Source organism: Gymnoscopelus microlampas (assembly GCF_963454915.1).
Source record: "Gymnoscopelus microlampas genome assembly, chromosome: 15".
Lineage (NCBI taxonomy): Eukaryota > Metazoa > Chordata > Actinopteri > Myctophiformes > Myctophidae > Gymnoscopelus > Gymnoscopelus microlampas.
The window spans coordinates 50149905-50162874 of NC_139952.1; the positions used below are offsets into that span (position 1 = coordinate 50149905).

Below are 12970 nucleotides of genomic sequence, written 5' to 3' on the forward strand. Positions count from 1 at the left end.
CCAGGTTCGTAAAGTCATTTCTCTATGGAGAATAACATTGGGTCATCTTAGAATCTTATCATATAAGAATTGTGATCCAAACATAAACAAACTGTCTCAGTGATATTGTCAGGGAGGAGGTTCTGTATCGTTTATGATAGTCAGTCACTTATATTTGATACAGTCTGTTTCTGGAGACAATTTAACTAATTCGGCGGAAGTGACATTATTGTTTTCTCATCGTCAGTTGATGCTTCATATCCATAAGAGTCAAACCACCGGGGTCATTTGTTTATTTTTGGAACACAGTTCTTATTTGACGCGATATTAAACACGTCTATGGGGACTCAGAATGGGGGGGGGGAACCGCGAACCAGGTAGACAAACCTAGGATGTGTAAATGATGTCAGACTTCGGTGCTCTATGGACAGTTGTTCATCTCTGTCTCTCAATCCTCTTGTGTTTATCCTTTTGACTATTGTATGTTTTTTCTTATCATAACTGTATGTTATTTGTCAATAAACATAACATTTACCCATCACTTAATCCAGACAAACACATTTATAATTATTTCCAGCACAATTTTATTATGTCTTTGTACAATAATAAAAACAATAAAAGACATAAAAATTAAACAATACAGATGCAGTACATGAACGGAGCTAAAATGTGAGGAAAGTGATGATGATGATGACGAAGGACCCACTGTGGCTTCAGAGGAACCTCTTGTAACCAGCCTGATTCTTAAGTCGTCGTGCGACCGCGCAGCCCGCCAGAAAATGGCCGATCTACAAGCTCACGCGCTGCGCGTTGTGAGCTTGTAGATCGGCCCATCTTCAGCCTGCAACAGCGCCGCATATAGGAGTCGACATATAAATCAGGCTTTATTAAACACGGAGTGTGCGAGGTCTTGAAGAGCTGTTATGGCATCTTCTACATCTTTAAGCACTTCAACCCTCCATCTGGTCTCAGTAAAACCCACCTGCGTTGCAACCGTAGTTGGACCTCTTTTCTTTTCAGTCTACACCCAAATGTCTTTGCCCCAAAATAACCGATCTACAAGCTCACTGCTACTTGTCCGCCCCCCCAGAGAACGCTGAAACCGACGTGACTCTGCACTGAGGAGGAGGAGGAGGAGGAGGAGCTACAGTGTGTTTACCAGCCTGGAATCCAGACAGAGTTCATCTCGCTCAGCGGTTCGGTTCTTTCACTTTTGGTCTTCCCGCGCGAGGGGGCGGTTTAGTTTCGGACGCCAAGGAGCCGAGGGTTCTGATTGGTCTGTGGGCAGAGGGGGGGAGGGGGGGGACCAGAGCCTTCCAATGTAAAATTCACTTCCCTTCCTACTGTGATTCGTCGAGCACTATCCAATCAGCAATGACGAGCGCTGAGCGAGCTAGTCAGTGTGGATTCCAGGCTGGTTACCATATAGAGCATTGGTTCCCCAGGGGTACTTGAGGGGGTTCCAGGGGGTCCCCAGCTAAATGATGGACAGGAACCAAATGGACCCTTACAGGTCTGTAACTCTGAGAGTGTAACAAATGGAACCAAATGGACCCTAACGGGTCCATTTGGTTCCATTTGCACACTCTCAGAGTTAAATTAACATTGTTTTTACAATTTGAATGGGGGTCCCAGAGATAGAAATACCATTAAATGGGGGTCCGTAGCCCTAATGCATGTCAAACTGGGGGTCCTTGAAATCAAAATGATTGAGAATCACTGCTAGAGAGCCGTAAAAACCTTCCCTTATGGGGGGTCCCTGGCTTATCTTTTCAAATGGGGGTCCGCGGGGTAATAATAAGTGTCAATTTGGGGGTCCTTGACATGAAAAAGGTTTGAGAACCACTGGACTAGAGACGCTGCAAAGGCAGGAAGACGCTGACGGCTAAAGAAACTAAATGTCTTTCTGTGAACAGAAGCTTAACCCATTAAGACCTGGAACTGTGTCATTTTTTGATTTGAGCTAAAAAGCCTTATTTTACACATTGGGCTATGCTACGAGCTTGTAGATCTGCTATTTTTGAAAAATCGTGAAAATGTGTGCAAATCTTTGAATATATATATTTTTAAAGCGAACATTTTTAACTCAAATCTTTGCTTCTGGGGGGTCCCTGGAACAAAATATTTTGATGGGGGTCCGCGGCCAAATACATATAATTTTAGGGGTCCTTGACATGAAAAAGATTGAGCACCAGTGATATAGAAACATACGTTTTTTCAGAATACTGTTGGGATTTAGGAGACATGTAGGATCGGCTTCAGGTCTCAATGGGGTTAAAGGTGTTATTTCTTATCATCGTTACGGTTGTTGTTACACTCAGTGTGAGTGAAGTCAGGGATACTAGAAACAGTCTCTGAGTGCAAGGTTTTGAAAACAAACGGTTTGGAAAAATATTGGGAGGGGGAAAAAATACAAAGATACAAATTCTATAGAGAGGCAGATATAATATAGAAAAACAAAAAATGCACAAAAAAATCAGAAACATGTTACATGAATTGAAGTTTAAAAAAAAAACACTGCTGTCCACGGCTATATAATTTAAATTACAAGAGAAGGAAAAGCATAAACTACACATCCTGGGTGTGAGAGGGATAAAAAAACAACCTAAAATTAACTGGAACAAACAGTTATAAAACATTGCCTGAGGTTAGAGTCAACGGCAACCACTTAAAGCTCTATTTTCCTAAAAAATAGCCGATCAACAAGCTTTAGAGAGCTTGTCGATCGGCTATTCTTGGAGAATTTAGAAATATTAGAGTGGTTAATCAACGTGGTCGGTCTGCAGAAAAGGCATTCTCCCTCGTCTGGACAATTTGGCGTTAAAAAGAAGAGAAAACTGGTCTTTAATCCGACCAGTTTCTATAGCGACCACACCACCAAGAAAAGACAAACCGATCTGATCTCTTTGCGAAAACAAAACAAAACGGTAAAGCTGTTCCCAGAAAGCGGTTTACGTGCCTGTAGCCATGAGGCCACAGAAAACACAGTCAAACAAAGTCTTTGTGCTTTTTGAACCGTGAGCAACGACACAATCTTGATTGTACAACCGTCCTAAAAAACAAGCCTTTCTCATGAACATCTAACCGAAGGGAAAACTGTTCTTTCAAGACAGACAGACAGACAGACAGACAGACAGACAGACAGACAGGAAAGGACAAGAGACAGGGGGTTGAGGCAGTCATTAACAGTCCAGACAATGCAGGTAGGCCACTCTGGCGTAGGTTGGTTGACAGTACACAGTCCAGTTGGTTCACAGACTAAATGACCGTCCAGGCTGGCAGGTTGGCACGCTGACTGGTACACAGGTTGGCACGCTGACTGGTACACAGGTTGGCATACTGACTGGTACACAGGTTGGCAAACTGACTGGTACACAGCAAAATCCTGTTTAAAAAACAACCTGCAGATTTTGCTGTGTACCTCCTTGTAACTGATGGTCCCCCTGAAACGTTTAAAATATCTTCTTCTTTTTGTTCTTTTCCAGAGTCCTGTGAACACAAGGGGACAGACAGGGTGATTAGTATTTCTATTTGGTGTGGTATCAGCCATGGAAAATACTTGCTTTTGATTGGCTCTCTCAGGTGTCCGTTAATAATCGGGACACCTCAAACTTAGTCTGGGATCGCCATACAACAATATGAATAAGATGCACAAACAGCGTGGCGTGTAGCACTTAACATATAGATATGATGTTGTTATCATGGTTTTGTACTTGTTTTTCTTGACCACAATATTAAAAATGTAATTTAGATGACAAAATGCCATTCTATAGTTTCAATGTACAGATTATTATTTTGATATTGTATTGCTGAGACACTACACTGTCTCTCTGTATTCTATGATCCTATAGTTTACTGAGACACTACACTGTCTCTCTGTATTCTATGATCCTATAGTTTACTGAGACACTACACTGTCTCTCTGTATTCTATGATCCTATAGTTTACTGAGACACTACACTGTCTCTCTGTATTCTATGATCCTATAGTTTACTGAGACACTACACTGTCTCTGTATTCTATGATCCTATAGTTTACTGAGACACTACACTGTCTCTGTATTCTATGATCCTATAGTTTACTGAGACACTACACTGTCTCTCTGTATTCTATGATCCTATAGTTTACTGAGACACTACACTGTCTCTCTGTATTCTATGTATGCGTTTACCTTGTTCCCTGTGAGTCACTCTGGATAAAGAGAGTGTGATAAATGCCTATAAATTGTACCTGGAAGCGTCTAGTTTCTGCTGCTCCAGCAGCCTCTGCTGACCCTCCCAGTTGTTCTTCTCCTCCTCAAGCTGACGCCTCTTCTCCTCCAGCTCCTTGTGCTGAGCGTCCAGGTTCTTCTTCATCTGCTCATGACGCCTCTGCAGCTGTAAGGATAAGGATAATTGTTTTTAACAGGTCGTTCATGAAAGTCCTTGCGGTCTCTTGTTTCCAATGAGAACCTGTGAGCAATTAGGGGTTAAGAGTCTTGTTCAGGGACACATTTCATTTCATCGACACATATGCTGACCTGGCCTGGAATCGTACCTGGGGCAACCAGGGCCTCTGGCTCTCTAGGCGGGCTCACTAACCATTCAGCTATGGCAGCGCACATCGCTGGATATGCACTCGTTATAATGAATGTGAACATTAATTATGTTAACACATTGGGTGCCAGAGGTTTATTAAAATAGGGTACGTTCAGTCCCTGCATTTCTTCCATCCACTTACGTTGATACGTTTCGTGCTGTAGAAGCCCCGACGAGGACGTGCATGTAAACAAAGCGTGCGTGTGAGACGGTGGAGGGTCCCGACTAACGCCTGGAACAATAATATTTCCAACGCGATCCTCCATTGCAGAGTGATCGCCGATCGAAAACGGCTCACTTCCACCACGTTAAAAAGAAATGGAGATATTAAGCTTTTAGTCAAGGAGATAGCATTGGAAACGCCGACCGGAAGGATTTTTGACATGGAGCCACATCTGGCCTCTCCTTCTCAGAAACTCCTTGGATGATCCCAAAGTTTCGTTTGAGCGCCCCACGTATAAAAATAGAATTGGGTCAAAAACAGTCCCGACCGTTTATGGCACTCGATGTGTTAATAATATGGACTAGTTATGAATAATGTGAACATGGATTATGTTAATAATATGGACTAGTTATGAATAATGTGAACATGGATTATGTTAATAATATGGACTAGTTATGAATAATGTGACCATGGATTATGTTAATAATATGGACTAGTTATGAATAATGTGAACATGGATTATGTTAATAATATGGACTAGTTATGAATAATGTGAACATGAATTAAGTTAATAATAATAATAAATATAGCTGCAAGCAGCAATGAGCGGTTTCAAGAATAATGGCAGACTGGCAGACTGTGACAAGAGTGGCAGACTGGCAGACTGGCAGACTTTGACAGAGTGGCAGACTGGCAGACTGGCAGACTGGCAGACTTTGACAGAGTGGCAGACTGGCAGACTGTGACAGAGTGGCAGACTGGCAGACTGGCAGACTGTGACAGAGTGGCAGACTGGCAGACTGGCAGACTGTGACAGACTGGCAGACTGGCAGACTGGCAGACTGTGACAGACTGTGGCAGACTGGCAGACTGGCAGACTGGCAGACTGGCAGACAGACAGACAGACAGTGACAGAGTGGCAGACTGGCAGACTGTGACAGACTGGCAGACTGTGACAGAGTGGCAGACAGACAAACAGACAGACTGTGACAGAGTGGCAGAGTGGCAGACTGGCAGACAGACAGACAGTGACAGAGTGGCAGACTGGCAGACAGACAGACTGTGGCAGACTGGCAGACTGGCAGACAGACAGACAGTGACAGAGTGGCAGACTGGCAGACAGACAGACAGACTGTGACAGAGTGGCAGACTGGCAGACAGACAGACAGACAGACAGTGACAGAGTGGCAGACTGGCAGACAGACAGACAGTGACAGAGTGGCAGACAGGCAGACAGACAGACTGTGACAGAGTGACAGAGTGACAGAGTGGCAGACTGGCAGACTGGCAGACAGACAGTGACAGAGTGGCAGACTGGCAGACAGACAGACAGTGACAGAGTGGCAGACAGGCAGACTGTGACAGAGTGAGAGAGAGAGAGAGAGAGAGAGAGAGAGAGAGAGAGAGAGAGAGAGAGAGAGAGAGAGAGAGAGAGAGAGAGAGAGAGAGAGAGAGAGAGCAAAGTGCACATGTCTGAATTAACAGGGTCATGTTTTGCATAATGCAATTTAAATGTAAACTGTGACAAGTGGGGTTTGAGCCGTGGACCTTTGGCACATGAGACTAACACTGTATTGATCAAGCTATTCAATCCACAGCCTTGGTCAGTGAGAAGGGAGAATCCAACAAAACAAAACAAAACAAAAGAGGGAATGAAGTACATCATACATTGAAAACAACTACTCTCAATAAGCGTTTCATTTAACAATTGCATGTTTATTCATTGATACAGTCATGTTGTGTGCAATGCAATTGAGTTGAGGTCTGCATGAGGTGAGATTTGAACCGGCGACGCTCTGGTATCAAGGCAGATGATTAAGCCATTGGGCCAACAGACCCGAACTGATGAAAAGGGAGTTCACACACATGACACACTTTCACGCAAATTGCTCAGAAATACTGGATTTAAATGTTTTTCAAACTGCTCAAAATTGCAGACAATCTAAGGGCGGAGTTTACTGGTTAACAATTGCACATGCATTCATTGATACAGTCATGTTGTGTACAATGCAATTATAATGAATTCTACATGACGTGGGATTCGAACCAGGAACCCTGTGGTTTCAAGGCAGATGATTAAGCCATTGGGCCAACAGACCTGTACTAGTGAAAAGGGAGTTCACACACATGACACACTTTCACGCAAATTGCTCAGAAATCCTTGGTTTAAATGTTTTTCAAACTGCTCAATATATTTCGGAATGGAAACTAGTGGAAAATAGTCGATCTACAAGCTCACGACGCGTTGCTATCTAAAAAGGTGTGAGATTGTAGATCGGCTATTTTCACAAGAAAGTATGTCATACATTAAAAAAAACTACTCTCAAAAGCATTTCGTGTTATTGTCTAAACATTGCACTTGTCTGAATTAACAGGGTCATGTTTTGTACAATGCAATTTAAATGTGAACTGTAATAAGTGGAATTCGAACCAGGGACCTTCGGCACATGAGACTCACACTCTACTGGTGGAGCTATCCAATACACAGCCTTAGACAGTGAAAAGGGAGAATCCAACAAAACAAAACAAAAGCGCGAATGAAGTAAGTCATACATTGAAAATAACTACTTTCAAGTATGCATTTCTCGTCATCTTTAACAATTGCACATGTATTCATTGATATAGTCATGTTGTGTGCAATGCAATTATAATTAAGTCTACCTGAGGTGGGATTCGAACCGGCTACCCTATGGTTTCAAGGCAGATGATTAAGCGATCAAGCTATTGAACCAACACACCTGAACCTGTGAAAAAGGGCCTCAAACATGTATTTGACACAGTTTCATGCAAATTGCTCAGAAATCCTGGATTTAAATGTTTTTCAAACTGCTCAAAATTGCAGACAATCTAAGGGCAGAGCTTACTGGTCAAAGTGATACATGTGTTCCTCATGAGTCAAGGCACATGTGTAAGCAGGTTTAACGGCTGTCGGCCAAACGAGGCATGACTTTTGCCTGTTTAAAGTTTGCATTTTCAAAAAATTGCTATAGCGCCCCCCTTTGACCAATTGGAGTAAGATTGGTTTCAGTGATACTTAGAAGGACCCTCTACAATATTGCAAAGTGTCAAACAAATGTGAGTCTGCATGTATGTGTTAGGGGCAGATGAATAATTTAAAAAAAGCTGCAATTTTCATTGGCTTATAAAAGCTTAACGTTTTCACTTATGGAAAATCCGCTTGGTTACGTCTGTCGGCATTGGTCCAAAGTTCATGTGTATACAGTTTCGTACAGATTGCTCATAAATCCCAGGAGGAGTAGGCTTTTTACTGCTTTTTACTGCTTTTCATAGAATTCGAAATGGTGGGAGATCTAAAGGTCAGAGGTCAAAAGTCAAACAGTGAAAGTTGTTAGGCATAAGGAGACGCATGTGTGTATCGAAGTTTCATGGCTGTAGGTCGAACAGGGCATGAGCTGTACCTGTTCAAAGTTGGCATTTTCAATTGAGTGCTACAGCGCCACCCTTTGGCCAATGGTTGTGAGTTTCGGGTTTTCGCCGTTTGGCATAGCCCTCTACCATATTGCCGAATTTCATAAAAAGTGACCACGCGGTTAGGCCAGAACTGGCAAAAACGGCGGAAGAATAATAATAAAGTTAGCTCTTTTCTATACCCACCCTGACTGACCTTAACCTCAGTAAAACGACCTAACCTCAAGAAACACTATTTGTAAAATAAAGAATTCCAAATAATGATCACTTTAACACATTGTTGGGGACAGGGATTGAACCAGCGACCTATGGATTCACAGGCTGCCTCTCTTCTCATTGAGCTAAAGATATGGCCTCCCTGATGGTGTCTGTTGATATCTATAGGTTTTTCCGTCCTATAGGTTCTTCCAGTGTGAGATTGTAGATCAGCTATTTTCACAAGAAAGTATGTCATACATAAAAAAAAAACTACTCTCAAAAGCATTTCGTGTTATTGTCTAAACATTGCACTTGTCTGAATTAACAGGGTCATGTTTTGTACAATGCAATTTAAATGTGAACTGTAATAAGTGGGATTCGAACCAGGGACCTTCGGCACATGAGACTCACACTCTACTGGTGGAGCTATCCAATACACAGCCTTAGACAGTGAAAAGGGAGAATCCAACAAAACAAAACAAAAGCGCGAATGAAGTAAGTCATACATTGAAAATAACTACTTTCAAGTATGCATTTCTCGTCATCTTTAACAATTGCACATGTATTCATTGATATAGTCATGTTGTGTGCAATGCAATTATAATTAAGTCTACCTGAGGTGGGATTCGAACCGGCTACCCTATGGTTTCAAGGCAGATGATTAAGCGATCAAGCTATTGAACCAACACACCTGAACCTGTGAAAAAGGGCCTCAAACATGTATTTGACACAGTTTCATGCAAATTGCTCAGAAATCCTGGATTTAAATGTTTTTCAAACTGCTCAAAATTGCAGACAATCTAAGGGCAGAGCTTACTGGTCAAAGTGATACATGTGTTCCTCATGAGTCAAGGCACATGTGTAAGCAGGTTTAACGGCTGTCGGCCAAACGAGGCATGACTTTTGCCTGTTTAAAGTTTGCATTTTCAAAAAATTGCTATAGCGCCCCCCTTTGACCAATTGGAGTAAGATTGGTTTCAGTGATACTTGGAAGGACCCTCTACAATATTGCAAAGTGTCAAACAAATGTGAGTCTGCATGTATGTGTTAGGGGCAGATGAATAATTTAAAAAAAGCTGCAATTTTCATTGGCTTATAAAAGCTTAACGTTTTCACTTATGGAAAATCCGCTAAGTTACGTCTGTCGGCATTGGTCCAAAGTTCATGTGTATACAGTTTCGTACAGATTGCTCATAAATCCCAGGAGAAGTGACATTTTTACTGCTTTTTACTGCTTTTCATAGAATTCGAAATGGTGGGAGATCTAAAGGTCAGAGGTCAAAAGTCAAACAGTGAAAGTTGTTAGGCATGAGGAGACGCATGTGTGTATCGAAGTTTCATGGCTGTAGGTCGAACAGGGCATGAGCTGTACCTGTTCAAAGTTGGCATTTTCAATTGAGTGCTACAGCGCCACCCTTTGGCCAATGGTTGTGAGTTTCGGGTTTTCGCCGTTTGGCATAGCCCTCTACCATATTGCCGAATTTCATAAGAAGTGACCAGGCGGTTAGGCCAGAACTGGCAAAAACGGCGGAAGAATAATAATAATAGTGAAAGTGTAGAGATGTAATAGGGTTCGAAGCCTGATAGGCTCTCGAAACCTAATAATACCTCGGCCTCTGAGTCTCGGAGCTTCTGGATCTTCTCCTTGACCTTCATCTCAAACACCTGCTCCATCTCCAGCTCCATCTTCTTCATCTTGGTCACGTGGTCCCTCCTCTCCTCCTCCATCTGGGCCAGAGGACTCCTGGTACACACACAACATGTTAGGACAACGGTTTTATGAATGCCATTCTTATTTCATTTTTTTGCATTTTTACCTGTACGCCTGGCAGTGGCGTGCACAGACATTTTGAGGGGCAGGTGCTCAAGTAAATTATACTTTTTTTTTGTTTACTTGGTCTGCTCTTTTTTCCCTCTACACCTATACCTCTTTGCCAAAAATAGCAGATCTACAAGCTCACAACGCCTCGCGCTTTTTCTTTTTTTCAAAAGGGCACTTCTGGTCAAGAGGGCAAAGGGCAGGTGCTCTAGCACCACCTAGAGTCTATCTGTGCACGTCCCTGACGCCTGGAGCCAAAACATATTGCTTTGCGTCCAAGTATAGATACGTCAAAATATCCTGGTCAAATGTTACTCTACTACATGTGAAAGTTACTCTGCCAAATGTGTGCATGAGTTCACTTTTACAATGCAAAAGTACAAAGTATGTTTTCTTTTTAATATCAACATTTTTGCTCTGTTGACATTTCTGTGAGACACATACAGTGAGACAGGTACTGTAACGCAGGAGAATACAGTGAGACAGGTACTGTAACACAGGAGAATACAGTGAGACAGGTACTGTAACGAAGGAGAATACAGTGAGACAGGTACTGTAACGCAGGAGAATACAGTGAGACAGGTACTGTGACGCAGGAGAATACAGTGAGACAGGTACTGTAACGCAGGAGAATACAGTGAGACAGGTACTATAACGCAGGAGAATACAGTGAGACAGGTACTGTAACACAGGAGAATACAGTGAGACAGGTACTGTAACGCAGGAGAATACAGTGAGACAGGTACTGTAACGCAGGAGAATACAGTGAGACAGGTACTGTAACGCAGGAGAATACAGTGAGACAGGTACTGTAACGCAGGAGAATACAGTGAGACAGGTACTGTAACGCAGGAGAATACAGTGAGACAGGTGCTGTAACGCAGGAGAATACAGTGAGACAGGTACTGTAACGCAGGAGAATACAGTGAGACAGGTACTGTAAACACAGGAGAATACAGTGAGACAGGTACTGTAAACACAGGAGAATACAGTGAGACAGGTGCTGTAACGCAGGAGAATACAGTGAGACAGGTACTGTAACGCAGGAGAATACAGTGAGACAGGTACTGTAACGCAGGAGAATACAGTGAGACAGGTACTGTAACGCAGGAGAATACAGTGAGACAGGTGCTGTAACGCAGGAGAATACAGTGAGACAGGTGCTGTAACGCAGGAGAATACAGTGAGACAGGTACTGTAACGCAGGAGAATACAGTGAGACAGGTGCTGTAACGCAGGAGAATACAGTGAGACAGGTGCTGTAACGCAGGAGAATACAGTGAGACAGGTACTGTAACGCAGGAGAATACAGTGAGACAGGTGCTGTAACGCAGGAGAATACAGTGAGACAGGTACTGTAACGCAGGAGAATACAGTGAGACAGGTACTGTAACGCAGGAGAATACAGTGAGACAGGTACTGTAACGCAGGAGAATACAGTGAGACAGGTACTGTAACGCAGGAGAATACAGTGAGACAGGTACTGTAACGCAGGAGAATACAGTGAGACAGGTACTGTGACGCAGGAGAATACAGTGAGACAGGTACTGTAACGCAGGAGAATACAGTGAGACAGGTACTGTAAACACAGGAGAATACAGTGAGACAGGTACTGTAACGCAGGAGAATACAGTGAGACAGGTACTGTAAACACAGGAGAATACAGTGAGACAGGTACTGTAAACACAGGAGAATACAGTGAGACAGGTACTGTAACGCAGGAGAATACAGTGAGACAGGTACTGTAAACACAGGAGAATACAGTGAGACAGGTACTGTAACGCAGGAGAATACAGTGAGACAGGTACTGTAAACACAGGAGAATACAGTGAGACAGGTGCTGTAACGCAGGAGAATACAGTGAGACAGGTACTGTAACGCAGGAGAATACAGTGAGACAGGTACTGTGACGCAGGAGAATGCAGTGAGACAGGTAGAGTAACGCAGGAGAATACAGTGAGACAGGTACTGTGACGCAGGAGAATACAGTGAGACAGGTACTGTAAACACAGGAGAATACAGTGAGACAGGTACTGTAACGCAGGAGAATACAGTGAGACAGGTACTGTAAACACAGGAGAATACAGTGAGACAGGTACTGTAACGCAGGAGAATACAGTGAGACAGGTACTGTAACGCAGGAGAATACAGTGAGACAGGTGCTGTAAACGCAGGAGAATACAGTGAGACAGGTACTGTAACGCAGGAGAATACAGTGAGACAGGTACTGTAACGCAGGAGAATACAGTGAGACAGGTACTGTAAACACAGGAGAATACAGTGAGACAGGTACTGTAACGCAGGAGAATACAGTGAGACAGGTACTGTAACACAGGAGAATACAGTGAGACAGGTACTGTAACGCAGGAGAATACAGTGAGACAGGTACTGTAACGCAGGAGAATACAGTGAGACAGGTACTGTAACGCAGGAGAATACAGTGAGACAGGTACTGTAACGCAGGAGAATACAGTGAGACAGGTACTGTAACACAGGAGAATACAGTGAGACAGGTACTGTAACGCAGGAGAATACAGTGAGACAGGTACTGTAACGCAGGAGAATACAGTGAGACAGGTACTGTAACGCAGGAGAATACAGTGAGACAGGTACTGTAAACACAGGAGAATACAGTGAGACAGGTACTGTAACGCAGGAGAATACAGTGAGACAGGTACTGTAACGCAGGAGAATACAGTGAGACAGGTACTGTAACGCAGGAGAATACAGTGAGACAGGTGCTGTAACGCAGGAGAATACAGTGAGACAGGTGCTGTAACGCAGGAGAATACAGTGAGACAGGTG

General features: G+C 43.2%; 1 protein-coding gene across 1 annotated transcript in view; it reads right to left on the reverse strand.

Moving 5' to 3' along the window:
* Window positions 1-3302: 3302 nt before the first annotated feature.
* Window positions 3303-12970, reverse strand: part of LOC311062417 (septin-7-like) — a 65603-nt gene continuing 55935 nt past the window's right edge. The window contains 3 exon segments of the mRNA XM_084081442.1: window positions 3303-3468; window positions 4210-4355; window positions 9955-10090. Coding sequence (XP_083937568.1) covers window positions 3432-3468; window positions 4210-4355; window positions 9955-10090 — 319 coding nt within the window. The 3' untranslated portion in view covers window positions 3303-3431.